This window comes from Phragmites australis, chromosome 18 (genome assembly GCF_958298935.1).
Source record: "Phragmites australis chromosome 18, lpPhrAust1.1, whole genome shotgun sequence".
Classification (NCBI taxonomy): Eukaryota; Viridiplantae; Streptophyta; class Magnoliopsida; order Poales; family Poaceae; genus Phragmites; species Phragmites australis.
Genome location: NC_084938.1, coordinates 3,765,532 through 3,793,274, shown reverse-complemented (window position 1 = coordinate 3,793,274; position 27,743 = coordinate 3,765,532). Strand labels below are relative to the sequence as shown.

General features: G+C 46.7%; 5 protein-coding genes across 6 annotated transcripts; all 5 read right to left on the bottom strand.

The window, feature by feature from the left end:
- Positions 1 to 585: 585 nt before the first annotated feature.
- LOC133899552 (cytochrome P450 89A2-like) lies at positions 586 to 2,829 on the bottom strand. Its single transcript, XM_062340549.1, has one exon. The coding sequence runs from the start codon at positions 2,775 to 2,777 to the stop codon at positions 1,239 to 1,241; it is 1,539 nt and encodes a 512-aa protein (XP_062196533.1). The 5' UTR covers positions 2,778 to 2,829; the 3' UTR covers positions 586 to 1,238.
- Positions 2,830 to 4,925: 2,096 nt separating this feature from the next.
- On the bottom strand, positions 4,926 to 14,838 carry LOC133899448 (uncharacterized). Its single transcript, XM_062340437.1, has 3 exons — positions 14,748 to 14,838; positions 6,030 to 6,300; positions 4,926 to 5,627 (listed from the first exon to the last, which is right to left on the bottom strand). Exons 1-3 carry the CDS (start codon positions 14,836 to 14,838, stop codon positions 5,189 to 5,191), a joined length of 801 nt encoding a protein of 266 aa, XP_062196421.1. The 3' UTR covers positions 4,926 to 5,188.
- Positions 14,839 to 15,256: 418 nt separating this feature from the next.
- On the bottom strand, positions 15,257 to 17,500 carry LOC133899460 (cytochrome P450 89A2-like). Its single transcript, XM_062340445.1, has one exon. The coding sequence runs from the start codon at positions 17,446 to 17,448 to the stop codon at positions 15,910 to 15,912; it is 1,539 nt and encodes a 512-aa protein (XP_062196429.1). The 5' UTR covers positions 17,449 to 17,500; the 3' UTR covers positions 15,257 to 15,909.
- Positions 17,501 to 19,596: 2,096 nt separating this feature from the next.
- Positions 19,597 to 22,118, bottom strand: LOC133899687 (uncharacterized). The gene is made up of 4 exons (XM_062340727.1): positions 21,841 to 22,118; positions 21,616 to 21,728; positions 20,701 to 20,870; positions 19,597 to 20,298 (listed from the first exon to the last, which is right to left on the bottom strand). Exons 1-4 carry the CDS (start codon positions 21,902 to 21,904, stop codon positions 19,860 to 19,862), a joined length of 786 nt encoding a protein of 261 aa, XP_062196711.1. The 5' UTR covers positions 21,905 to 22,118; the 3' UTR covers positions 19,597 to 19,859.
- Positions 22,119 to 24,107: 1,989 nt separating this feature from the next.
- Positions 24,108 to 27,284, bottom strand: LOC133899513 (protein ENHANCED DISEASE RESISTANCE 2-like). 2 transcript variants are annotated; one of them, XM_062340501.1, is made up of 4 exons: positions 26,996 to 27,284; positions 26,666 to 26,894; positions 24,815 to 25,740; positions 24,108 to 24,443 (listed from the first exon to the last, which is right to left on the bottom strand). In XM_062340501.1, coding segments are annotated over exons 3-4 (927 nt in total). In that variant the 5' UTR covers positions 26,666 to 26,894; positions 26,996 to 27,284; the 3' UTR covers positions 24,108 to 24,442. The 2 variants fall into 2 exon arrangements, with proteins under 2 accessions (XP_062196485.1, XP_062196484.1); XM_062340500.1 differs by lacking the exon at positions 26,666 to 26,894 and having other exon boundaries at positions 26,996 to 27,281.
- Between the last annotated feature and the right edge of the window lie 459 nt (positions 27,285 to 27,743).

The following is a 27,743-nucleotide window of genomic DNA, read 5'->3' as shown; positions in this document are numbered from 1 at the left end:
GAAACAATGAAACGACATACAAATAAAAATGAACAGTGCATTTATCTAAAAAAAATAGAACTGGTTCGTTAGTTACCGGTGGCGCGTTCAGGACTGACGGAGAATGCAAGAAGAACCAAGGAAAGCAGCAAGAGCCCTTGGCTGCTGTGCTTCCCGAACGTCGCCATCCTGACCGATAAGGTAATATGTGGTATTCGTCTAAGTGTGTCTGATGAGTATCAGCTGCTTGCTCCATGGTTGATATATATAGCACAAATGTGGTCATGAAAGATTAATCCTTGCCAGGCTGGTGGCTTATCAAAACGTTCAGTTTTAATTGTCAAGAGATATAGTTGGTTTGGATAGATTGTGTTGTTACAGACATAGTAGTAGATTAATATGTGTTGTTACAGATATAGTAGTAGATCAATATGTTTTGTTACAGATATAGTAGTAGATCAATTTGTGCTGTCACAGATATAGTAGTAGATCAATTATTGTAACAGAGATTGATTACTGTAATCGGTAACCTAGTAGGATCATGCAACCTGGAGGGCGGGTATCAACTATATAGAGCTAGGCACCGTCTTCCAGGTCTCATCGACATCAAGCAACTGAGGCCAGCAAATGTTATTGCAGAAGAAGAACAAGTTCATGGCATGGCATGCACGCTTGTACGCTGAGGCCAGCAACTGAGGCACTATAGAAATCCCGCGTTCCAAACGGGGCCTAAACATTTTATCTTGAAGAAGAACAAGTTCATGGCACACGCTTGTACGCTGCAGGGACTAAGTTAACACGATAGCAAATGTTATTGCAGCACCATTTGAGAGAGGAGGAACCTCAACAAGAGGAGGAGCACATCCCATTCTGTAGCTGCAGAGTGTACAAATCCATTGTGCAGCGCATCAGAACCCAAAAAATCTCTCAAATCATACACTCTCTCTCCCATCGTATAGTGATAAAGTCCTCTTCTCAAATCATACACACAAAGCACAGTGTCATAGACACTAATGTTCTTGATACTTCAGTCTTAATTTGAGTTCAATTCACTAAATATTTACTAATTGGCGCCTTATTGTACACAAATACACACTAGTGCAGCATTAGCTTACCTAAGTACCCAAAAGAAGAAGAGAAAATCAATTGACCTGATCGCGGATCATATGTAATTGAATGGCATGAACAAAGAGAAGCACTCTTGCCAGATCATTGCCATGGTAAGGAGAAGAGAACACTGCATCAATCAACCAGCCTGATCAAGCAGCTGCGACGGCGGGAGCGGGCGGCGACCGCAGCGGCACAGCCCTGGCCTTGAGCGGCCGCTTCATGACGACGGTGAACTCGAGCTTCTCGGTGAGGTCCACCTCCTCGCCGTCGGCCTCGCGCCACTCGAACTCCCTCACGAGGTTGGCCACGAAGTACTCGAGGTGCAGCAGCGCCAGTGCCATGCCGGGGCAGATCCTCCGCCCGGCCCCGAACGGCATCATCTTGATCTCCTTGCTCCCCGTCAGGTCCACGTCCTCCCCCTCGCCGCCGGGCAGGAACCGCTCCGGACGGAACTCCGAGGGAGCGTCCCACACCTCCTCGTCCAGCCCGATGTCCCCCACCGCGAAGTTCACCGGAGCGCCGGCCGGGACGCGGTACCCGTCCAGCGTCGTGTCCTCGGGCACCGCGTGCGGGAGCACGTAGTGCCCCGGCGGGTGGCGCCGGAGCCCCTCCAGCACCACGGCCTTCAGGTACGGCATCCCCTGCAGATCATCCTCCCGCACCTCGCCGTCTTCCCCAACGGCGCCGGCCACCTCCTCCCGCAGCCTGTCCTGCATCGCCGGGTTCTTTACCAGGTTCGCAAGTATCCACTGCAGCGCGGTGGCCGTGGTGTCGGTGCCGGCGCTGAGGAACTCGGAGCAGAGGCTCACGATCTCACCGTCGGTGAGCCCCCTCCCGCCGTCCTCGGGGATGGTCAGCTTTACCAGGGAGTCTACGTAGCAGTCCCCGCCGGCGCCGGCCTCCATCCTAGCTTGTATCAGCGGAACGAAGAGCTTCTCCTGTCGCCGCCGCAGCGAGACGAGCTTCTCCCACCGGCGGTGGAACACGATCTTGGTGACCGCTGGGAGGAAGGAGAAGACCTGGAAGCTGAGGAAGTTGCCGAGGAGCTCCCGCTGTGTAGCCTCGATGGCCTTGACGCGCGCGTCGCCGAGGCGGTCGCCGAAGCACATATACACGAGGAGGCAGAACATGGCGTACTGGAACGGCTCCATCACGGCGACCGGGGTTTTTCCATCGCCGCCGTCGCCGCGGAGACGAGAACAGAGGACGTCGAGCACCCACCGCCGTGCGGGCGAGAAGGCGCGGAGGCGCACCGGGTTGAGCACGCCGGCGGCCAGGTTCCGCCGCAGCGCGCGCCACGTGGCGCCGTAGGGGGAGGAGCTGACGTTGCGCCCCCCGCTGGTGAGCACGGCGCCCGAGGCGGTGGCGCGCGGGCGGGAGGCGAAGGCGGCGCCGCGCTGCACGAGGGCTCGGTGCGCCGGGCCCCGGGCGGCCACGAAGATGGTGGGCCGCGCGGGCCCCAGCGGCGCGAACGTGAAGACTGAGCCGTACTCCCGCGCGAGACGCCGGAGCAGGGGCTCCAGGTCGAAGTCGCGGCGGGCCAAGAAGAGCAGCGGGCCCACCACCGGCACCGGCGTCGGACCCGGCGGCAGCGGCGGCGACGTGCTCCCATGGGCCCGGGCGCGCAGCAGCAGCGAGCAGAGGAGGCAGAGGAGCGCGGTGAGCGAGTAGAAGAGCCAGTCCTCCATGGCTGGCCAGGCCGGGGCTGCTGCTCGTGCTCGCCGGGGATAATTCGGGGGAGGGTATTTATACGGTCGGAAAAATTCCTTGGAGTGTTTGGGTGCCGGTGGGAAGTGGGTGGCTGGGATTGAAAGCACCGTGTTCCCGGAGGATATTTTCCATCGGCCGGTGGTGAGTATTGAAGGTATGGGTGATAATTACCGATTAGTAATGGCACTTAGTAGCAATTAATTAATCTGGTGCACGATGGAATGGGCTGATTACCTGATTATTAATTAATTTGGTGATTATCTCTATATAAAACATGAGTTAGTTATCGTGTCAGTTTTTTCTCTACTCTTCTTATATCTAATAAAAATCTTTAAAAATTAAATAATTTATCTATTTTTATCATTTATCCTCGTCCTCCAGTCTCTCTACCTCGTTACGATTTAATACGACCTCTGTTTCAATTTACTCATCACTATCTTTTACTGTAGCAATTTGACTTTGAGTTTTTTTCTAAAAAAATTAAAGATACTTAAAAAATTTATATTATTAGATTTATCATGAAATAAATATTACTAGTATTGTATATTTTCATGTATCTATAAATTGGTTTTTTAAAAAAATGTTTAGTTAACTTTGCTACAGTAAAAAATAATGATAAGTAAATTAAAATGGATGGAGTAATAAAAATAAATAAAAATTAAAAGAAAATTAGTAGATAATTTTCTCTTCTTTTTCAGATTTCATCTAAAATCAAACTACGATATCGCTCTCGACGTATTTATTCAGTGGCGCTCACATAGCGTATCAACTGTCTCTATATTTTAAGTTTATTCTTCATATTATCGTATTCAATATTTATATTTTAATTATAATGTACTGATACTTACTAGCTAAAATAATTCACTGGCTATTTGTTTTCACCGGACAAGAAAGTCACTCGGTTCGAAATGGACCATCGCATGCAAACGGGGCTCTGTTTGAACGCAGGAGAATCCCGTCAAATACTGGTCCGGTCCGGCGGTCCGCGAATCACGCGGGAGTTTCCGTGGTCCGAGCTATCCATAGCCGTACGCGTGTCAACTCTGACGAACCACTCGAGGTGCAGCAGCGCCATGCCCGGGCAGATCCTCCTGCCGGCGCCGGAGAGACAGCATCCTGTTCCACCGGCGCCGGAACACGAGCTTGGTGACCGCCGGCCACACGTCGAACACCTGGAAGCTGATCGCCGATGTCAAGAACTCCCTCTGCGGAGCCTCGACGGACGCGACGACGCCGTCATCGAGCCCCTCGCGAAGCACATGCTGACGAGCACTTCGAGCATGGCGCAGCGCAACAGCCCCTCGATGAGCACTAGCCCACCGCCACCCTCGTCGTCTCCGCGCATTTGCCGTGTAATGCCCGCAATGATGATGTCCTTGGCGCGCCAGCGAGCACCCGCGTACCGGCGGAGGCATGACGGCTGGAGGACTTTACCGGTGAGGTTGCGCCGGAGCACGCGCCGGAGCGGGCCATACGCGCCGGACGAGATGTTGTGCTGGTTGCTGGAGAAAATCCTGTTGGGGAGGTTGGCCGGCGGCCTGTCAGCGAACGCAGCGCCGCACTGCACCAGCACGCGGTGCGCCACCGCACGGTCCGCGATGAAGATGGCCGGGCGAGGAGGGAAGAGTTAGTGAACACCAGGCCGTACCAGGAGCGGGCGGCACGGATGATGAGCTCAAGGCCGAAGCTTGTCCTGCCGGTGAAGAGGAGTGGGCCAATTACCGACAGCGGTGGTGGACCGGGCGAGAGTGGCGGCTTTCTGCTGGCCGGCCGGAGGCAAGAGAGGAGCCAGAGAGGAGGGACAGGGCAAGGCAGAAAGTGATGGCGAGGGAGTAGTAGAGCCAGTCTTCCATGACTGAAGTCTGAAGATAGGAAGGAGCTGAGTAGCTTCAGGTTGCATCATTTTATTATCTGCATCAAGTTACCTACCTGCAATAGTTAATCACCCAATTGCAGTGGTAAGTGTGTTTGATCTGAAGGATTTGTTGCAGATCTGCGCATGACACGTGCTCTGAACATTGCTGGATAAAATAGTGTCCAAGAACGGCATTCATATTCAGGCATGGATCATGTGTGTAACAACTCCGTTAGCACTGATAATGAGTGTGAACTGTGACGAAACAAGCTGAAGAAGATGCGTGCTTTATTTTCTCAGACTGTTTTACAGTACACACTGATGATCTCTCTGCCTCATAAATCAATAAAACAATATCGTAGAGAATATGACAAATTACAGTGTTTTCTCGCCATCTATACACTCCATAATTACACGCTCTGCTTCATGAACAGACAACGTGTTCTGTTTTTAAGTTGGAAATGCATGCAGTCGGATATATGGTATGTTCCGATGCACTCTTTTTGGCGCAAAGCTGAAGCAGCTATAACCTCCTCACTCCTTATTGTCTTCAGCTTCTTCAGACTCTCTAAGCCATTCCTGAAGTTTGAGTTCTTGTTCTTCTTTGAACTTATTGTAAGTCTCCACCATTTTGGAGATATCAGTAGCAGGCAACCTCTGGTTTGTAGCAGTTCTACCATCTGACAACTGGCTTGAAATGGGGAGTTCATCCCTTTCTGTATCTGGCATAGATGCACCTTGTCCACCAGCTTGTGATGATTCTGGCGCGGCAGATGATGCTGAATTCTCACTACTGTCATCTTTTGTTGTAAAATCGGGCTGTGGCCATCTGAGACCAGATGCCTTTCGCTTGGCAGTGTTGAACATGGAAGAAAGGTAGTTCTGGCTACTTCCTCCATTGGCCGCACTCAAATCATCCCATGTTCCTGGGCTTTTGCCCAATTGGAACCCCCAACTGGGGTTCTGGATCAACCTGAATGCAATAATTCTCTTCTTAAAGCCAACTAGAGAAGATGATGTTCAGCAAAGAAATAATATTGTACAGTAAGAGAGCTAATGGGTTGGTCGAGCCGTAGTTCTATAGTGGTTTAGTGATGCCACAAAGATTTGAGTTTCAAACCTAACTGGAGAGCTCAATTAAAAGCAGAGTGACCTTAATCAACTTCAGGCTACACATATGCCATATCAAGTTGGACTGTTCTTAATGAATAAGGAAAAAAGGCCGGACTTTTATAACCACAAAAGTGAAATGGATGAAATAAATTGAGCATATTAGGGGACTCCACCATTGTATCAAGCAAAATGAAAATATGCAATTTTTTAAGACATAGCAAGGAAAAATAAAAGAAAGCTCCCAAGATTGGTATATTTGTACCCTCTCTTTGGTTGGGCCTTTGACATTATTTGCAGAGATTTATTTATGTCCTTGATCATATCATCTACGTACTTACTACTAAGGAAGGTTGTCTTGCTGCACCGTAGCTCTTCGTGTTCGACTACTCGCGCTCGCGCTAACCTGCTGCTCTGCTCGCCGTCGCGCTCGCAGCTGCTGCGTTTGGAGAGAATGCAGCGCATGCTGCCATTTATAGCAGCACTGCCCGCATGCAAACGAAGCCGGCCACCAGACATGCCATGCGGAAAGACAACTGAAAAAACGAAAAGGAAAAGGAAAAAGGAAAAGTGAAAAGAAAAGGGAAAAATAAAGCGCAACGCGACGCGACGTGACGCAAAAGCGTATTTCGGCACACGGTGTGCCAAACATGACTTTTTCGGTACACCATACTCCGAAAATTCGTTTTCGGAACACCGTGCGTTGAAGACATATGCTAAATTCGTAAATATAGAAAATAGTTGTCCATTTTAATAAATACGCTCACGTATATCGTACAAAATCATATTTTTGCCGTATATGATGCTACGGCACTAGTTCTTGCCCATTTATTTACAATTCAACGGCTCACAGCGGAGTGTCCATTTAGTCACAGGATCAGATTTTAGTGTAGGTGTAGCTCCTCTACTATCTGCTAATTAGAGCATGAGCACCACGCTAATGATTTTCCGAATAGCAAAACATGCATGTGTGCTTAACATGTTTCAACAAAGTGCAAATTCAAGGGTAAATATATTAATTGTTTAATTATTCTTGGTTGCTGTTTTGCATTTTTCCCATCCTCCCTGTCCTCGGTCTCCTCTTCTCTTAGGTTGCCTCTTTCACCTTGGACAGTCGTGTCTTTGTGACCCATAGAGAGCAGTATAGTTTGCAGTATAGACCTAAACCTAACCGAACATCCAAACTATGTGCACAATTCTCTCTCTCCAAGAAAAGAAAAAACTAACTTGCGCAAGGGCGGTGGCATCCAGGGTTGACAAATTTGATAGACTCTTGAAAAACATACGGGTCGGTATCCGCATATTAATTCGGTAGAATTCGATAGAAACCGATCAAATTTTGTCAATTTTTTATTTTTTTTAATTTTAAATTTGAGTTTGATCGGTAATCGCTCGGTTTCTAAATATGATGCGGACCGAATTAACCGGTAACCACAATAACTGAGCAGTTACTATCGTATTTTCGATCCCTAGCGGCATCCACATGAGCTCGATGACTCCCTGGACAGCCAGGTCTCTCTCTCTAGATTTCTCTCTCTTTCTCGCTACCCGCATCAGATTCTACCTCTTCTTGCTGAATTCATCGATCTTGTGAAGGCTAGGCGAGCCCCAAATTTCTATTCCTTAATTTGTATAGTTTATTCTCGGTACATGATCTCTACTAAAAAACATCTTTTTATGATCTGCATCTACGCACGATGGATGAGGAATCAACCACAGATTGGGGAAAGCTTATTAGTCCAATCCGTTTATTGGCGACTCGTCTTCGTCTTCACACGCAATTGGACCGGCACTCCGGCCACGATGGATAGCACAGCTCATCCTTTCTGCAGCAGAACTGCCAGGCTCTGCTAGGACCGGACGGGTTTTCATAGCATCCGTTAGAATCTCCATTACTGATGATCATGTTCCTTGCCCCCATCGTCATCATCTTGCTCTTCCTGCTGTCTACGATTTGCCCTAAACATCACAGGAGACGCACACGCACACATATATCCTCTCAACATCGAAAGAAAAATATCGTACATGCATGATGCATATGTGTTTATGCAGGCAAGATTCTTCTTCTCCGTTTCAAGCATGAATGAAACGACATACAAATCAAAATGGACACTGTATTACTCCCAAAAAAGTAAAATCGGTTCGTTATTACCGCGTATACGTGCAGGAACGACAGAACATGCCAGAAGAACCAGTGAAAGTAGCAAGAGTCCTTGTCTGCTGCGCTTCACAAACGTCGCCATCCTGATCGATGAGTTAATAACTTAATCTGTGCTATTCGTCTAAGTATGACTGGTGAGTGTGTGGGTATCAACTGCTTGCTCCATGGTTGATATATATAGCACAAATATGAGCATGAAATATTATTGCTTGCCAGGGTGGAGGCTTACCCTGGCAGAGAATTAAATAGGAGATCGAAGAAAACTGTATAAGAGCATCTCTAACAATACAGTAGCTCTTATTTATAAGAGTTGTATATGTCATCAATAGATTACACTACAGATAACATCTCTAATAGTTTAATTATATCATTGTCTACAAAATCAATATATGCCCACAAGCAATATACTTTATTGTATTGAATGAGTAGACTATCCACTAATTAGTACTCCCTCCTTTAATTTTTATATGGCGTATTAGAATTTGAAAAAGCCTTTAAAAGTATACTTTGACTATTAATTTCTCTTATAATATATTATCAATTGCTATACATTTTAAATTGTATTAAAAGATCTATGAAATAAGAATAGATTGATATAACATTTATATACTAAATATGTCTATAATTTGACTAATTATTCGTCAAAACTTACAAAGTTTGAATTTTTCTCTTTCTATAAAAAAATAGAGGGATTAGCTAGCATTTTCTCTTTCTTCATTTATTCTCTCCTCCACATAAAAAAAAATCTAGCATGGACACATCTGTAGCTAGCTGGATTGTTGGAGACGCCCTTAGACTACACCTAATGGGTTGTATCCAATTGGTTGTATCATGCACATTAATTTATCTGCCATATATGATTTTCTGCTGACATTGTAAGGAGTTAATGAGAAGAACGAAGAAATTAAGATGTATCTTAAAATACTCAGGCATGAATTCAAGAATAGAAAATCATGTAAAAATATATTGGATTGTATAATATGATATAATTGCTAAAAAATATGCAACAATTAATTGCCCTTGTGAACAGAAATTACAATATGATACTATGCATTATTGCTCTCCATATAGTGTGACGATCTTGGATATAGTAACAAGTTAACTACGATACTATGCATCGGTAGTAGATATGGCTTGGGTACCTAATCCAAGGCTAGGAAATCAGGTAGGTTGCATTGGTTTGTAAATCGTGTCTATTGAGTCGGTCCGAAGCACATCACTGTAGGCACGATCTAAGGCACAACACGGCTTGAGCTTAGCCGGGCTGAGCTGGCATGGCACGACGCGTCGGGTCATGCCTGGGCCGAGTGTGTAGCACGTCGTGCCGGTACGGCACGGTTCGGCCCGCCCGGTCGCCCCGCCTCCTCCCATCCTCCCCCGCTCAGCTACCCCGCCTCGCCCCAGTCGCGCAACCGCCCGGCCACCCCGTCCGGCACGGTCCATCGTACCGCAACCATACCTGGGTCTGCTTAGCACGACACTATGTTTCACGGATCGTGCTATGGGTCATGTCTCCGGCACACGGGTCAGCACATCACGGTCCGGTTAGTTACCTGAGCCAACAAGGTAGTGCCTAAACAAGCCTTGGCCGTGCCGTGCCGGGCGGCCCATTTCGCTAGGTCTGCTGGTTTGTATCATAGAATGAAATATTTTATCAAACCATAGAGCAATGAATTGCCATAGGTACCTAAGAAACAACAAGAAACTATGCAATAGAAAGGATATTTCTATAAATCTATTTATTAATCAATCATGTGGCAGTTTTAAAAGTAGCAATATGATACAGTGCATGAGGGCATAGTCTATTTATTATTTTAATATATTATCATTTGGTATTATTTTTTTTCTCTTGATATAATAAAATTTTAGAAGTCATGCAATTTTGAATGTTTTGAAGTGGCTCAAAATATCTAACACGTACATATGGATATAGGCCAGGTTTAATTTTTTTCAACCAAGTGTCACGAAGCAATCTCTCAACTTTCTTTTGTTTCAAATTCAGTTTTTTGTTTAAATATTAAAGTATTGAATTCTACGAACAGACCTAAATGAACGGACGGTGAGTTTGTGGCACTGTTCATGTGAGTGGGCTGCGGCGCCAGCATAAGATCATCTTCAATCATATTCCCTTCATTTCATTCCCTTCCTGATTCATTTTCCTATTCCTATTCCTTTTATTTTCTCTTATCTACAACAACTTCCCTTCGAGTGAAATCGCGAAGGGAAAAGAGAGAGAATCCCGTCCTGGAGGAAATGATCTTGAGAATCCCTTCGTGACAAGAATTGTGAAGGGAAACCGTTGGAGCGTTAAAGGGAACGAAAATCCCGTTGTGAAGAGAATTTGAACCCCGAAGGAAAACCTTGAAAATAGTCTCAGGCACCGGCATGGTTAGGGCTCTGGGATTTGGATCAGGGCTAAACTTAGAGGGATGGTCGAGATGATGGCCAAACAGGCAGAGGCGACGGGTGCTAGGCGGGGCGGCGGACGGGGTGGTGGAGGAAGGCCGGTGGGCAGGCTAAGGTGGCGGGGGCATGAAATCAACGGCGTCTCGGCAACGCAGGTGCGCACCACACCCGTCGCTGGTCGCTGGAAGCCATCGCATAAGTCCTGCATGCAGAACGCCGAACTCGGCCAGCCCGGCCGGCCGGCTGCGCAAGCAGATGACGCCGCCGGTCGCTCCTGAGTATCGGCGGTCCCGACGGCCGCCCAGTCTCCCTGCGGAGGAGTCACTAGCTAGAGCCTGTAGCCACACCCGCCGTGGTTCATCACGCGCGCACAAACGCGCGGGAAGCAAATTAAGAAAGAGAAGGGAAACCGAAAGCAACCGAAGCTTGCATAGTTAGATGGATCAAACTTGAAGACCGATCTTGACATCACACGCATGCATCGATCGACAAAAAATAAAGCTAGGAGCCAGCAGCATGGAGATCAGTTACGGACGTTGGCCGCCGCCGCACCACCGTGGCTTGAAGCCGCGGCGCTGCCGCGATTTGATCCTGCTCATCCACGCCGCCGGCCAACAAGCCGTCAGCCAGCTCGCAGGCCGGCGCAAATCCCGCGCGGCACGAGGGTGGCAGGAGAAATTTTTTATCTTTTATTTTGTATTTTTTCAAAATTTAAGTTTATTTGAACGTTTTAGATTTTTTTTTTTTAGTGATTCTCCAGAATTCCTGTCAAACACGTCAAAACGTGAAATATTTCACCTTGAATCACTACGAGGAGAATCACCAAAAATAGTGTTTAACCCGTTTCGATTCACTTACAAAGTCATTTTTCTTCCCGAATCTGAATTCATAATTCCTGTCAAACATTTTCAAGAAAAATTAAGAGGATTCATCATAAAAACGTTTTCAAAGAATCTGAAACCGATATGTTTATGAAAGAATCTGAAGCTTTACAAAATAAACTCTTAGTAATTTTAAACAGTCATTTTAAAATATTTACAAGATTAGGCTACCGTCATTTTATATTTTTTATTTAATATTTTTAAAATTACATGCCCATTTCAAATATTTACAAGATTAGGCTATCGTCGTCTATTCAACCGGCGGGAGAAACACCTTGCAGGTCCCATGGTCAAACCGGCCCGAATTTAATAAGGGCGGTGACCTGGCAACCATGTCAAGGTGTCGCCCGTTCATCAGGTAAGATTTTTCTCTCGCCCATTGAACGGACGAGACCTTTCTCGTAGCGCGCCCCGTGGGCCCATCGAAAAGGTGTCGCTCGTTGAACGGTCAAGACCTTTTCGGTATATATAGCGTCATGCAAACCTGACTGATGTCGGCATAGCCATTTGCTCCGTGCCTAGCCAAGGGAGGGAGAAAGAGCGCTGAGAGAGGGAGGAGAGGGAGAAACATCCCGACCGAAGTCATTGATGTGGCAAATCAAGAATTGCAATTATATCTTTCTTATTGCGAGTATCCAATTTGTATTCTTGATGAAGCCGAATGGAAGATGCGACGTTAAGCTATTAAGTTCATAAAGGTTCAATGGAGTAACCACTCTGAAGATGAAGCGACGTAGGAACGTGAAGATCGGCTTCATATCAATTGTCCTGAGTTCTTCTTCCACCTGTGAGTGCTACTTTGGTATTGTTCCTTACAGTGTGGCTTGTTGATATTCCCTGAATCTTTTCATTACCGCGCAAGTCATGAGGTTCCTAGAGTCACCATACTCTCCCTGACTAGTACCGAATCTCAGAACGAGATTCTTTTCCATACTCTCCCTGACTAGTACCGAATCTCAGAACGAGATTCTTTTAAGGGGGAGGTTTGTCACGTCCTGAATCTGTAATCATGTAATTAAGCATAATCATGCTTTTAAGCATTATGCTTAATTTTGTGTAATTTCATTTGGAATGCTGGAGCACTTCGTTTTGAGTCAAATGGATGAGAGAAAGAAAATCGAGAGAGAAATGAATAGAATTCGCAGTTAAAACAGACTTCTTTCTCTAGCACATGGGCCCCACTGGAGTGGGCCAACCACTCTCTCCTTCTCTCCACTTGGGCAGCAGTACACTCCCTCTCTCCCTCCCTCACCCGTTCTCCTCCCCCTCCAACCAGGGAAGGCAGCAACCCCTCTCCCTCTCTCAAGCACTCTCTCCTTCTCCCCAAAATCCCACCTCAAGAGAATGAATCGAGGTATGCATGTGGTACTCACGCGTTCCCTAGCTCACAAGCTTCTCATCCATCCAATTCATCTTCATTTTTCCTGAAAAATTTGAGCTATTCTTGACTCGTTTTGGTATTCTTGGTGAAGCAAAAGGAGCACCAGGGTTCTTCCTCTTCCCAAGCTTTTCCACCTTTCCCCAATAATTGTTGATCTGTATCTTTATAGCATGGGTTTAATATGGTGTTATCTAACTTAAAATTCCATTCATTATGCTTAGCAAGTGCTTAGGTCATCGGTAGAAGTCGAGCGGTGAAATGTTTCATCATTCGTGATTATAATGATGGGTTGATGATGTTGGTTGGATGAGTGGTGAGGATGAGACGAGATGTGAGCGGTGTTAGGGGTGTTTGTCCTGTCCAGATTTGGATTTCTCCTAAGTAGGTCGGGAGAGGGACCCGGACACCATAGACCGTTTGTATCGTTTAAGCACCAATTGTTGTTGCAGTTGGTTTTAACACTTTCTGTACTTACTACATGTCGTATATGGGAATGACAAGATGATTACCTTTGTAGTTGTGGCTTTTTGGCGTGCGGGTCGATGGTGTCGGGCATGAGGTCGATTGGGTATCTATTTTGCTCCGGGAGAAATTCTGGATGACCCCCGCACCTATCGGTGCATGATCAAACAGTCGATGCTTATTGAAAAGGTTGACATGAGTACCTCTTATATGGATATGTGTGGTCATGCAGTCGTATGGTCCTTAAGTCGTGTAGGTAAAAGAGTACCCCTAAAGGGTGTAAAAATATTTTGAAATATCGCACTCTCGGTCATGAGCATGCTTTTATCCATTTACAGCAGTCGTAGAGTTACGAGTGTAGATTGATGTTGTTGATGGGTTGAGATGTGATTTACAAATTAGTCATATGGTTTCTTTTACATTATGTTCACTTGATGTTTATAGGCTAGTATGTCACTTTGATCAAGTACAGATGCTCACATATGTGTTTATCAAATTTGCTTTCGCATATGAAATTTACTTAACCATGTAGTCGTATCCTTGCTAACATCTAAATGTATAATACTTGGAGTCAGGCTATTTATAAGTATCAATTATAGATTAAATCTTGCGAGTACCTTGGTACTCACGCTGTTATTTCAGTTGCTACCAAGAAGTAAGAGTTAGTCTTTGACTACTTCACGTCTGCCGGGTGGTAGTGGGCAGGAGTAGATAACTACTCAGGGCTTGTTTGTTTCCAGCTGCTTCTGGCTTCTGCTTCTGTCAGAAGCCCAGAAGCCAGAAACTAGAACAAACGGGTTTGCTGAGAAGTGGTTTCTGGAGAAGCCAGAAGCTGCTTCTGAGGAAAATGAACTAGAAGCTGAGAAGCTCGCTGAGAGTAGCTTTTCTGAGAAGTTATATGCTGAGAAGCTAAAAATTTATTGTAGAAGCCAACAGCCTACTTTCAAAAACAGCTTTTCAGAAAAGCTAAAAGCACAGTTTTTCAGAAAATCCCAAAGCAGAAGCTCAAACAAACAGACCCTCAGAGGTCATACTTTTGTGATGTAGTTAAAGACATATAGTTCCATCCTTCTTTTGTTATATAGTCTTTTTTTTTTATACCGGGCCCTTACCTGAGGCCTATCTTAAAACTCAAATCAGAAATGTGCGACACCTGAGAATCGAATTCGAATGGACTCGGCCACATTCTGCCGAGCTCCGTGCTCGTTGCAATCAAAACATCTTTATGATCTGCATGGAAGCACATTGGCTCTGATCAACAACGGATCCGAGAATAATGCCTCGCCTCTCAGTCCTTTCCGCCGCAATTCACCGTGCAGGGGCAGTTCGGGACGCACTCCGGCAACGATGGCCAACACAAGTTGTCCTTCCTACAGCAGAAAATCATCGATTCATTAGGAGGTGCCGGGTTCTGATAACATCCATTGAACTTGTCAGCATGGATGATTGCGTTCTTCGCCCCTATAGTCATCTTGCTCTTCCCGATGTCTATGTTTTGACCTAAACATCACACGAGATACATATATCCTCTCAGGATCAAAAGAAAAAGAAAAAGATGTATAATGTATGTATATGCAGGCGATATTTTTCCTTTTCTTCCAAAGAATGAAAGTCAAGAAACAATGAAACGACATACAAATAAAAATGAACAGTGCATTTATCTAAAAAAAATAGAACTGGTTCGTTAGTTACCGGTGGCGCGTTCAGGACTGACGGAGAATGCAAGAAGAACCAAGGAAAGCAGCAAGAGCCCTTGGCTGCTGTGCTTCCCGAACGTCGCCATCCTGACCGATAAGGTAATATGTGGTATTCGTCTAAGTGTGTCTGATGAGTATCAGCTGCTTGCTCCATGGTTGATATATATAGCACAAATGTGGTCATGAAAGATTAATCCTTGCCAGGCTGGTGGCTTATCAAAACGTTCAGTTTTAATTGTCAAGAGATATAGTTGGTTTGGATAGATTGTGTTGTTACAGACATAGTAGTAGATTAATATGTGTTGTTACAGATATAGTAGTAGATCAATATGTTTTGTTACAGATATAGTAGTAGATCAATTTGTGCTGTCACAGATATAGTAGTAGATCAATTATTGTAACAGAGATTGATTACTGTAATCGGTAACCTAGTAGGATCATGCAACCTGGAGGGCGGGTATCAACTATATAGAGCTAGGCACCGTCTTCCAGGTCTCATCGACATCAAGCAACTGAGGCCAGCAAATGTTATTGCAGAAGAAGAACAAGTTCATGGCATGGCATGCACGCTTGTACGCTGAGGCCAGCAACTGAGGCACTATAGAAATCCCGCGTTCCAAACGGGGCCTAAACATTTTATCTTGAAGAAGAACAAGTTCATGGCACACGCTTGTACGCTGCAGGGACTAAGTTAACACGATAGCAAATGTTATTGCAGCACCATTTGAGAGAGGAGGAACCTCAACAAGAGGAGGAGCACATCCCATTCTGTAGCTGCAGAGTGTACAAATCCATTGTGCAGCGCATCAGAACCCAAAAAATCTCTCAAATCATACACTCTCTCTCCCATCGTATAGTGATAAAGTCCTCTTCTCAAATCATACACACAAAGCACAGTGTCATAGACACTAATGTTCTTGATACTTCAGTCTTAATTTGAGTTCAATTCACTAAATATTTACTAATTGGCGCCTTATTGTACACAAATACACACTAGTGCAGCATTAGCTTACCTAAGTACCCAAAAGAAGAAGAGAAAATCAATTGACCTGATCGCGGATCATATGTAATTGAATGGCATGAACAAAGAGAAGCACTCTTGCCAGATCATTGCCATGGTAAGGAGAAGAGAACACTGCATCAATCAACCAGCCTGATCAAGCAGCTGCGACGGCGGGAGCGGGCGGCGACCGCAGCGGCACAGCCCTGGCCTTGAGCGGCCGCTTCATGACGACGGTGAACTCGAGCTTCTCGGTGAGGTCCACCTCCTCGCCGTCGGCCTCGCGCCACTCGAACTCCCTCACGAGGTTGGCCACGAAGTACTCGAGGTGCAGCAGCGCCAGTGCCATGCCGGGGCAGATCCTCCGCCCGGCCCCGAACGGCATCATCTTGATCTCCTTGCTCCCCGTCAGGTCCACGTCCTCCCCCTCGCCGCCGGGCAGGAACCGCTCCGGACGGAACTCCGAGGGAGCGTCCCACACCTCCTCGTCCAGCCCGATGTCCCCCACCGCGAAGTTCACCGGAGCGCCGGCCGGGACGCGGTACCCGTCCAGCGTCGTGTCCTCGGGCACCGCGTGCGGGAGCACGTAGTGCCCCGGCGGGTGGCGCCGGAGCCCCTCCAGCACCACGGCCTTCAGGTACGGCATCCCCTGCAGATCATCCTCCCGCACCTCGCCGTCTTCCCCAACGGCGCCGGCCACCTCCTCCCGCAGCCTGTCCTGCATCGCCGGGTTCTTTACCAGGTTCGCAAGTATCCACTGCAGCGCGGTGGCCGTGGTGTCGGTGCCGGCGCTGAGGAACTCGGAGCAGAGGCTCACGATCTCACCGTCGGTGAGCCCCCTCCCGCCGTCCTCGGGGATGGTCAGCTTTACCAGGGAGTCTACGTAGCAGTCCCCGCCGGCGCCGGCCTCCATCCTAGCTTGTATCAGCGGAACGAAGAGCTTCTCCTGTCGCCGCCGCAGCGAGACGAGCTTCTCCCACCGGCGGCGGAACACGATCTTGGTGACCGCTGGGAGGAAGGAGAAGACCTGGAAGCTGAGGAAGTTGCCGAGGAGCTCCCGCTGTGTAGCCTCGATGGCCTTGACGCGCGCGTCGCCGAGGCGGTCGCCGAAGCACATATACACGAGGAGGCAGAACATGGCGTACTGGAACGGCTCCATCACGGCGACCGGGGTTTTTCCATCGCCGCCGTCGCCGCGGAGACGAGAACAGAGGACGTCGAGCACCCACCGCCGTGCGGGCGAGAAGGCGCGGAGGCGCACCGGGTTGAGCACGCCGGCGGCCAGGTTCCGCCGCAGCGCGCGCCACGTGGCGCCGTAGGGGGAGGAGCTGACGTTGCGCCCCCCGCTGGTGAGCACGGCGCCCGAGGCGGTGGCGCGCGGGCGGGAGGCGAAGGCGGCGCCGCGCTGCACGAGGGCTCGGTGCGCCGGGCCCCGGGCGGCCACGAAGATGGTGGGCCGCGCGGGCCCCAGCGGCGCGAACGTGAAGACTGAGCCGTACTCCCGCGCGAGACGCCGGAGCAGGGGCTCCAGGTCGAAGTCGCGGCGGGCCAAGAAGAGCAGCGGGCCCACCACCGGCACCGGCGTCGGACCCGGCGGCAGCGGCGGCGACGTGCTCCCATGGGCCCGGGCGCGCAGCAGCAGCGAGCAGAGGAGGCAGAGGAGCGCGGTGAGCGAGTAGAAGAGCCAGTCCTCCATGGCTGGCCAGGCCGGGGCTGCTGCTCGTGCTCGCCGGGGATAATTCGGGGGAGGGTATTTATACGGTCGGAAAAATTCCTTGGAGTGTTTGGGTGCCGGTGGGAAGTGGGTGGCTGGGATTGAAAGCACCGTGTTCCCGGAGGATATTTTCCATCGGCCGGTGGTGAGTATTGAAGGTATGGGTGATAATTACCGATTAGTAATGGCACTTAGTAGCAATTAATTAATCTGGTGCACGATGGAATGGGCTGATTACCTGATTATTAATTAATTTGGTGATTATCTCTATATAAAACATGAGTTAGTTATCGTGTCAGTTTTTTCTCTACTCTTCTTATATCTAATAAAAATCTTTAAAAATTAAATAATTTATCTATTTTTATCATTTATCCTCGTCCTCCAGTCTCTCTACCTCGTTACGATTTAATACGACCTCTGTTTCAATTTACTCATCACTATCTTTTACTGTAGCAATTTGACTTTGAGTTTTTTTCTAAAAAAATTAAAGATACTTAAAAAATTTATATTATTAGATTTATCATGAAATAAATATTACTAGTATTGTATATTTTCATGTATCTATAAATTGGTTTTTTAAAAAAATGTTTAGTTAACTTTGCTACAGTAAAAAATAATGATAAGTAAATTAAAATGGATGGAGTAATAAAAATAAATAAAAATTAAAAGAAAATTAGTAGATAATTTTCTCTTCTTTTTCAGATTTCATCTAAAATCAAACTACGATATCGCTCTCGACGTATTTATTCAGTGGCGCTCACATAGCGTATCAACTGTCTCTATATTTTAAGTTTATTCTTCATATTATCGTATTCAATATTTATATTTTAATTATAATGTACTGATACTTACTAGCTAAAATAATTCACTGGCTATTTGTTTTCACCGGACAAGAAAGTCACTCGGTTCGAAATGGACCATCGCATGCAAACGGGGCTCTGTTTGAACGCAGGAGAATCCCGTCAAATACTGGTCCGGTCCGGCGGTCCGCGAATCACGCGGGAGTTTCCGTGGTCCGAGCTATCCATAGCCGTACGCGTGTCAACTCTGACGAACCACTCGAGGTGCAGCAGCGCCATGCCCGGGCAGATCCTCCTGCCGGCGCCGGAGAGACAGCATCCTGTTCCACCGGCGCCGGAACACGAGCTTGGTGACCGCCGGCCACACGTCGAACACCTGGAAGCTGATCGCCGATGTCAAGAACTCCCTCTGCGGAGCCTCGACGGACGCGACGACGCCGTCATCGAGCCCCTCGCGAAGCACATGCTGACGAGCACTTCGAGCATGGCGCAGCGCAACAGCCCCTCGATGAGCACTAGCCCACCGCCACCCTCGTCGTCTCCGCGCATTTGCCGTGTAATGCCCGCAATGATGATGTCCTTGGCGCGCCAGCGAGCACCCGCGTACCGGCGGAGGCATGACGGCTGGAGGACTTTACCGGTGAGGTTGCGCCGGAGCACGCGCCGGAGCGGGCCATACGCGCCGGACGAGATGTTGTGCTGGTTGCTGGAGAAAATCCTGTTGGGGAGGTTGGCCGGCGGCCTGTCAGCGAACGCAGCGCCGCACTGCACCAGCACGCGGTGCGCCACCGCACGGTCCGCGATGAAGATGGCCGGGCGAGGAGGGAAGAGTTAGTGAACACCAGGCCGTACCAGGAGCGGGCGGCACGGATGATGAGCTCAAGGCCGAAGCTTGTCCTGCCGGTGAAGAGGAGTGGGCCAATTACCGACAGCGGTGGTGGACCGGGCGAGAGTGGCGGCTTTCTGCTGGCCGGCCGGAGGCAAGAGAGGAGCCAGAGAGGAGGGACAGGGCAAGGCAGAAAGTGATGGCGAGGGAGTAGTAGAGCCAGTCTTCCATGACTGAAGTCTGAAGATAGGAAGGAGCTGAGTAGCTTCAGGTTGCATCATTTTATTATCTGCATCAAGTTACCTACCTGCAATAGTTAATCACCCAATTGCAGTGGTAAGTGTGTTTGATCTGAAGGATTTGTTGCAGATCTGCGCATGACACGTGCTCTGAACATTGCTGGATAAAATAGTGTCCAAGAACGGCATTCATATTCAGGCATGGATCATGTGTGTAACAACTCCGTTAGCACTGATAATGAGTGTGAACTGTGACGAAACAAGCTGAAGAAGATGCGTGCTTTATTTTCTCAGACTGTTTTACAGTACACACTGATGATCTCTCTGCCTCATAAATCAATAAAACAATATCGTAGAGAATATGACAAATTACAGTGTTTTCTCGCCATCTATACACTCCATAATTACACGCTCTGCTTCATGAACAGACAACGTGTTCTGTTTTTAAGTTGGAAATGCATGCAGTCGGATATATGGTATGTTCCGATGCACTCTTTTTGGCGCAAAGCTGAAGCAGCTATAACCTCCTCACTCCTTATTGTCTTCAGCTTCTTCAGACTCTCTAAGCCATTCCTGCAGTTTGAGTTCTTGTTCTTCTTTGAACTTATTGTAAGTCTCCACCATTTTGGAGATATCAGTAGCAGGCAAGCTCTGGTTTGTAGCAGTTCTACCATCTGACAACTGGCTTGAAATGGGGAGTTCATCCCTTTCTGTATCTGGCATAGATGCACCTTGTCCACCAGCTTGTGATGATTCTGGCGCGACAGATGATGCTGAATTCTCACTACTGTCATCTTTTGTTGTAAAATCGGGCTGTGGCCATCTGAGACCAGATGCCTTTCGCTTGGCAGTGTTGAACATGGAAGAAAGGTAGTTCTGGCTACTTCCTCCATTGGCCGCACTCAAATCATCCCATGTTCCTGGGCTTTTGCCGAATTGGAACCCCCAACTGGGGTTCTGGATCAACCTGAATGCAATAATTCTCTTCTTAAAGCCAACTAGAGAAGATGATGTTCAGCAAAGAAATAATATTGTACAGTAAGAGAGCTAATGGGTTGGTCGAGCCGTAGTTCTATAGTGGTTTAGTGATGCCACAAAGATTTGAGTTTCAAACCTAACTGGAGAGCTCAATTAAAAGCAGAGTGACCTTAATCAACTTCAGCCTACACATATGCCATATCAAGTTGGACTGTTCTTAATGAATAAGGAAAAAAGGCCGGACTTTTATAACCACAAAAGTGAAATGGATGAAATAAATTGAGCATATTAGGGGACTCCACCATTGTATCAGGCAAAATGAAAATATGCAATTTTTTAAGACATAGCAAGGAAAAATAAAAGAAAGCTCCCAAGATTGGTATATTTGTACCCTCTCTTTGGTTGGGCCTTTGACATTATTTGCAGAGATTTATTTATGTCCTTGATCATATCATCAGCAAGTGGAAGTCCAAACTCAGCCATGGATCTCACAGCACAAATAGAATCTTCCATGTCTTCAGTATGCAGTGTTACCTCATGAGTCTTTTCTACGACCTTACCCTGATGGTAGAAACAAAGCTCATGTTACTATGTTGTTGTCCCAAAAAAAAATGTCGTTAAATACCTCAGCTTGGTTTCGTTGTACCCACTAACAAGAAAAGATCAAGTCACTATACAGGTCAGAAAATTAGCAGTACCCAGTATTACTTTGTTGTTTCATAAAGGCACATTAGATATTAGTTCAGATAATTCTACTTCTTACTCAAGCATGCATCAAATTGCTTTTGCTCCATCCAAGCAAAAATATATTAAAAGCAGTAACTTAGATCAAACCATATCCTGCATCAGCTAGAATCCTATTAGCTCATTCAGCACAAGTTTAACTTGACGTGTACCCAAACTATAGGAATCAGGTTGATATCTAACACCAAGGAATTAGATTAGATCAAGCAATAGAGTGGAGAAACAATTCCATGTTATCATCACGGTAGTGGGCAGGGATATACATGAACTCAATTCCACATGTAGCTAACTAACACGTGCTAAATAGATACATCCTAACTACTTCGCTATTACTGCAGCACATATTACATCGAAATCCCAATCTTGTTCAACATTTCTCTCAATAAAGGCCAAGTCTTTGATTTCCATTCAGCTCTTAGGACGATATGCGATGCCGCAAGCCAGATCGGCACACGATGAACTGACATGAATCTTAACCCTAACGAACAATGTGACATGAACAAAGGCATCGTCGTTAGGCTAGTACTAAACAGGGGGCAAGCTAAGGATGGAGGCCCTGGACCTTGACGTCGAGGAGGAGGGGCATGGACGCCCGGGCGTGCTGCTGGACGAAGTAGAGTCCGACGGAGGGCTCGTTGGCGACGTACTCGATCATCTCGTCCACGCCGTCCTTCACTGCTCAATCCAACCCCAAAGAAAGAAGCAAAGATCGCGCAGGTAAGCAAGGTGCTAGACGGAATTCCCCTGAGGAGCAAGAACGCGAACGAGAGGAGGGACTGATGGTTACCGCGGAGGAAGCCGTCGGCGGGGGAGAGGGGCGACGACGATGCAGCGGCGGAGCGGTTGGGCATGTCAGACTCCGCCGGCGGCGACCATCATGGACTCGCCGCCTCCGCTCGGCTAGGAGTTGTCAGATTCGCTGCCGCTCCGAGAGGAGGAGATCGACTCGTGGTTGGGAAATCGCCGCCTCCAATGCGATGCCGAGGAGGAAAGGAGGTGACAGAGGATACTCTTGGTTGCTTCTGTCGAAGCACGAGTCCGACTGAACCTCGCAGCTACGGGGAAATTAACTTTTTACCCCTCTTAAGAGTTGCAGCTCTTCAAACGCCACCTTCTTCGTGGTCCTTCATAATTTACCCTGACAACTTCCTATTCCTATGCCACTTTCATCACTAGGTTAGGGGCACCAAGGTCTTTTCTTCTCCTACTCTCTTCTCCATCACCGATAGCTCATATGACCGTGAGCACCCACTCCTCGGGTATGGTGATGAGCAGATCCACCGAACATCAAAGGTACAAGATCTGAAATTTACAACTTGTTAGAGCAAGCCGTGCAAGCAAGCAGGACAAAAGCTCAATCAACGAATAAACCAAGTGGTGGCTCGAGCGGCGCAACGCGCAGCGGTTCTTGATGACGAGTTGTCAGCGCTGTTCGAGGTGCTCAGGGGAAATGAGGGGATGTTGCTACCACCGACGGGTGAGGAGAAGGAGGATGGGTACGATGGTCCAACAGGGAGGGAGGTGATGATCAGGTGGGCGGCTCAGGTCGTGGCGAGGCTGGGCTTCTCTGCGCTTGCCACCACGAACCTCGATTGGTGCTTTCTTGGCGATGCGCTCTGGCTCAGCGACCGGTCGTGGATGGCGCACCTTGCTACCGTCGCATGTGTCACGGTCGCGACCAAGGTCGAGGAGACGCATGTACCACTACTCCTCAACCTCCAACTCTACACCACCGAGGAATACACAGTGCGGCTAGCTACCCATGGCGCATGGACAAGGAAGAAGAAAGATAGGGGCAAAAGAGTCTTCATAAAGGTTTTCTCTCTCTCTAGTGGCATTTTCACAATCACGTGAATGAGAAGTAATATATCTCCCATGGCAAATTATGAAGGACAATGAAAAGGGTGGCATTTGAAGAGGTGCTAGTCTTAACAATGGCAAACAAAGGTTAATTTCCCCTACAATTAGGGGTGGCAATCGGTATGACGGATACAGGTAGTGCTCATCCATATTTGTATCCACTAATTTTTACCATGTCCACGGGTATACCCACGAAGGCCCGTGAGCGAAGAGTGGGGATCAAACCCGTCACCTACGGATATACCCATTTACCCATGGGGTAGCGTGAGGCGGCGACGTGGGGCGGTGCAATGCGACGGGAACCAAGGGGGAGAGAGTTGGGTAGTGGGAGAGAGCATAGATTCATACTGTCTGGATGTGGAATGTTAGGGTTTAGAGAAATAGGTCCACTTGTCGTAGATTTATACGACTGGTGTCACGGATATAGGTATATCTTACTATTACCCGTACCCATATACCCGTTGGGTAGTATTTTTCTTCCATGAACATACCCACAGGTAACAAATGCTACTCATATCTGGTCCTATTAGGATATTTAACCACGGGTAAATGGGTAATCGGGTAAAATTGTCATCCCTACTTGCAACTTTGCTCGCAAAATAGAAATTTTGAATGTAAAAATTCTTACAAATTTCCTACGTTAAATTGACATAACATTGAGGTACTATCCTCTTTCTGCAAAGGATACATGAGGATTTTGAGGGGTGGGAATGGGAAATTGTTGTTAAGTTTTTTCTAACATTGGATCATAGGATTGGGAAAAGAATAAGGTCTAGGATAGGGTTATCATGGAAATCTTATTTCCCACAGTTCATATCCTAGCGGGGTGGGTTGTGGTGGAGGATTTGAATTATAACTTGTAAATTATGAAACTGTCCTTATACAAAATAAACTCCTCATAGTAAGAAAGGGTACTTCAGTCATTTTTGCATTCATTTCCCAAACCCAATCTAATGCAGCCAAACATGAGAATAGGAAAAGATTTTTATTTCCCATCCAAAACCCACACCATTCCAACCTACATCCAAACGGCACCTTAGAATAATCCTTGGTCCCAAAAATCCCTAAAGATCCGTTTGAGGCGCGTGAATTCCACAAAACAGCAGTAATTCCTCTAGAAATAAGGAAAAACTCCTGAGTTCCTAAGAGTCGCAAAAAGAATTTAGGGAATCCTAAGTCTAAAACAATTGCATCGAAGCAAACTATATATATCCTTTCATGGTGCCTATCAGAATGGTGTGGCTTTCATCACACTTCATCATCAGATACATTTCTCTCTCTCTTCATTTGTGCAGTTATAATCTGTACAAAGGATCTGAGAACGAAACATTTTCCTGGACTTTATACAGTTCTTCCAGAAGAGAATAAATTCATCTAAGACACATTCAGTTTGTGTACATAGTGATGCACTGATGTAGTTTGTCTGTGGCCAGTATATATAATTTTTACAAGTGAATCACGATGCAATGATTTATCCCCCATCAATGAAGATATAATTTCAATCTCTTCTAATAGGGAGTTGAAGAATATCTGCAAGAGAGCAGCACAAAATCTCATTATTTCACACGATAAAGCCTCATCAAACATGGGCAACAATTTGTCGACAGATCTCAACAATATGACAGAATGATACCAGCACAGTGGTGCAGACAATAATTGATATAGTAGCCACAACAAGATAATATAGAAAATTGGAAAGAAAGTAAAAGGTGGTTGATTGTTCAGGACTCATGAGGCAAGTAATAACTTATCAATGGATCTCAATCTGTTGATACTGCTCCAAAGTCATATGACAAGTTTTTTCTTTAATATGTGCACTAGAGATATTTCGTTTATCTGTTGAAGGCTCAAGACAACATTCAAATGAAAAGCCATTTACAGGACACTAGATAAGTACTTACCATTTAGCGTTCTCATTTGCATATTCGATGTGCACATTTCCATTAGTACTTTGTGAACTAAGGGATGGCTCCCTCGGGTTGCCTGGATTGCGTAACAGCTGAGAGAAACCCTGCCACATTCTTGCAGGCAGAAACTGCACGCTTTCTTGACGCTCTTCAGATGGCCTTTCGTACAAACCAGCTGAACCCGGATTTAACTCAGAGAACCTTACAGCTCCAAGAAGTCTCTCAGGGAGCTCTGATTCAGTTTGACTCTCGATAAGGAAAGCCAAGTCTACAGTTAGCGTCGTGACATAGCCAAATGCCAAATGAACAATTGCATTTGCAACTATAGAAGATCCGATATCCACATCAACTTCAATGAAGTTTGATCCTTGAATATACTTGCATGAGAGAGCTCTCCCCAGTATACAGATGGCTTGTTCACCCACAGCTGTTCGGACAATCCACGGCCCCTTAACTATGTTAGCAATTAACTTAAGCCTAGAGTTCCGGAAAGCATCATCCCCTTTCAAGAATTGATCCATAAGCGAGCCTTCAGGTGAAGGTTCTAGTGATACAAAATAGAATAGTGCGCTGTAGTTATCCTTGGGCAGTTGCAAGTTGAAGGCCCAGACAAAAGGCTGATTACCATGTGATACTTCCTCATCGATGGCTTTCCTAATACGATGGTTCTTGTCTTTCATGATCTCACAGATTTTTGCTGGGCCTCTGATCCAATCGAATCCAAGAGGCTTTAGAAGATATTCCCCACCTGGTATTTTTACCTTATTTGTAAGATATTCTGGGCCTCTGACCATAAATGAGTCACTAGGAGGAGTAGCCCAGCCATTAGGGCAGTTTTCAGGTGCTAGACAAGGAACTGTTCCTCCTGACTTTACGTACTCTATCCATTGGTGCTCAGCCACAGCATCGGAACAAGTCATCTACAAGAAAATGCCAAGTTTAGTGAGTTCTTACACAAATAGAACAGAATGTGATAAATAGGTCAAAAGGGTAATTGACATGTAAGCAGAGCAACGTTAATGTTGACCATTTACACTGCAACAACATAAACACCAACTTGGTTACTTTAGTAGATTTTCTTAAAAAAAAGAAGGACGAAAATTGTGTCTTAACTTCGAGTGCAAGGATCTACCACCTCAACACAATATTAAGATTGACAAATAATCATTCCGTCACACACTTCTTAATCTAGGTGGCATTTTGCAAGAAGCCCAGTTATAGCTTGTGGCATTTTGCAAGAACATGCAGAGAAACACAAGCCATTGTGGTGGCCTTTTTACTATGGGCATATTGAAGTAAATTCCCCACATTTCCTCAGAATCGTAACCTTTTGGGTCACCTAGTTGGTGCACGAAACTTATGATGACCAAGTGCAAATACGTACAAGAAATGGAAGAAGATGCAACATCTCCGATAGTTATTGTACCGTGCTAAAACCGGCCTACAGTGCTGCAGCCCCTTGTCCTATCAGCATTCCAACAATTAGGTGTATGTATAGCACTCTAAATTTTTAAGCTGTACATCTATAAACACCATTGGATAGGATGCAATCGAACACTGAAGCATTATAATGTCCCAGCAAGCAAAACAAGGGAATCAAATGGAACGCTAGGATCAAATAGGCTGCCTGCAACACCCGTTACACTTCCCACCCATAAGTCCGAGAGACATCTCCCTCATTTAACTCTTCCATTACCACGAACCTATAATTCTTCGACCGAACTAAAGAAGCGGAAACCCGGAGGAGTAGTGTTCTTGAGCTGAAGCAAAGAGACATGCCGATGGGCAGGGCACAATCGAAAATCAGCTCAGCACCTGAAATAATTCGACAGATAGAAAAATAACCTCGCAAAATTCTTTCTTTCCCCTTTGCACTGTGCTAGAGAATCCCGGCCCGCCCAAACTACTGCATCCGCAAGAATTCGCCCAGGGCAAACTCAAAGCAGGAGGGATCACACACGAAGAGCTCCCGAAGAATCGAATTAGCTCCTTGAATCCGATGGACTCAACTTCGGACCATGTTCTAGAGTTGAAAGGGGCAGACGCCTGCAGACTACGGTTCTTGCACACCCAACTACGACGAACAAGCAGCAGCTTGACAAACGAAAAAAGCGATCCCAAAGAAGCAACAAGGAGTACCAAACCGAAGAGGAACCGGAGGGGCGGCAAGCTCACCTTGGGGTTGGGGATGGATCCCGGCCGCTTGCTCCCAGGCAACAGCCAGCCGGACGAGGTTCTGCGACTACGGAGCCGAGCGAGCGCCGCGAGAAATGGAGGCGAGGATCTGATGATGCCTGGATTGCGTGGGGCTTATGCTTGGATTTGTGCCGTCTTCGAAAGGTTTCTTGGTCCGAAGGAAGGAAAGCTTCGCGTAGCCGTAGCTGCGAGGGATAAACAAACGGATGCAGGCAGGCACCGATGATGCGACGACGACGCCTAGCGGTATGATTGGCATGATATTATTTTTTTCCAATTTTTATCAAAAATATAGCTGCAACCGCCTGGTTTGTTTCAGAAGACGGCGGGCTTGCAGCCATCTTTAACCTTTTAATATTGGCTCCGCTCCCAATAGCTAGTTTTGTCCGGTCGTCTTCACTCACCCTATCTCGGCACCGATCTCCGCTTTTGCACCCACCTTCTCCGCTGGGTTATCCTGTCACCCACTGAGAAGTCATCATCGCTAACCCTATTCTCTGATGGTGCCTCATCTAAAATTTAAGAGATGTGAAAAAAATAAATAGCTATATAATACACCATGTACCACTACTTTTCAAATTATTTATGGCCTTTCCTTTTTGAATCTTTCCCCTTCGAATGATATTTAACTCGTTTGAAATTTGTTATGACTGAAGGGGTCCTAAATGAAATTTGTTTGAGGGACAAGAATTAGGATGCACTTAGAGCAACTTCAACAGTTTTCTCA

What these genes read in the sequence shown, in the direction of transcription:
- LOC133899552 (XM_062340549.1), bottom strand. Translation starts at nt 2,777, where the DNA reads ATGGAGGACTGGCTCTTCTACTCGCTCACCGCGCTCCTCTGCCTCCTC.
- LOC133899448 (XM_062340437.1), bottom strand. Translation starts at nt 14,838, where the DNA reads ATGGCGACGTTCGGGAAGCACAGCAGCCAAGGGCTCTTGCTGCTTTCC. An exon ending in CAGTCCTGAACGCGCCACCG is followed by an intron (nt 6,301 to 14,747) that starts GTAACTAACGAA and finishes TCGTTTTTTCAG; the next exon opens with TTGTCTTTCCGCATGGCATG. An exon ending in AAGGCCCAACCAAAGAGAGG is followed by an intron (nt 5,628 to 6,029) that starts GTACAAATATAC and finishes TATTGCATTCAG; the next exon opens with GTTGATCCAGAACCCCAGTT.
- LOC133899460 (XM_062340445.1), bottom strand. Translation starts at nt 17,448, where the DNA reads ATGGAGGACTGGCTCTTCTACTCGCTCACCGCGCTCCTCTGCCTCCTC.
- LOC133899687 (XM_062340727.1), bottom strand. Translation starts at nt 21,904, where the DNA reads ATGCCCAACCGCTCCGCCGCTGCATCGTCGTCGCCCCTCTCCCCCGCC. An exon ending in CGCCGACGGCTTCCTCCGCG is followed by an intron (nt 21,729 to 21,840) that starts GTAACCATCAGT and finishes TGGATTGAGCAG; the next exon opens with TGAAGGACGGCGTGGACGAG. An exon ending in CCCTCCTCCTCGACGTCAAG is followed by an intron (nt 20,871 to 21,615) that starts GTCCAGGGCCTC and finishes TTCTACCATCAG; the next exon opens with GGTAAGGTCGTAGAAAAGAC.
- LOC133899513 (XM_062340501.1), bottom strand. Translation starts at nt 25,740, where the DNA reads ATGACTTGTTCCGATGCTGTGGCTGAGCACCAATGGATAGAGTACGTA.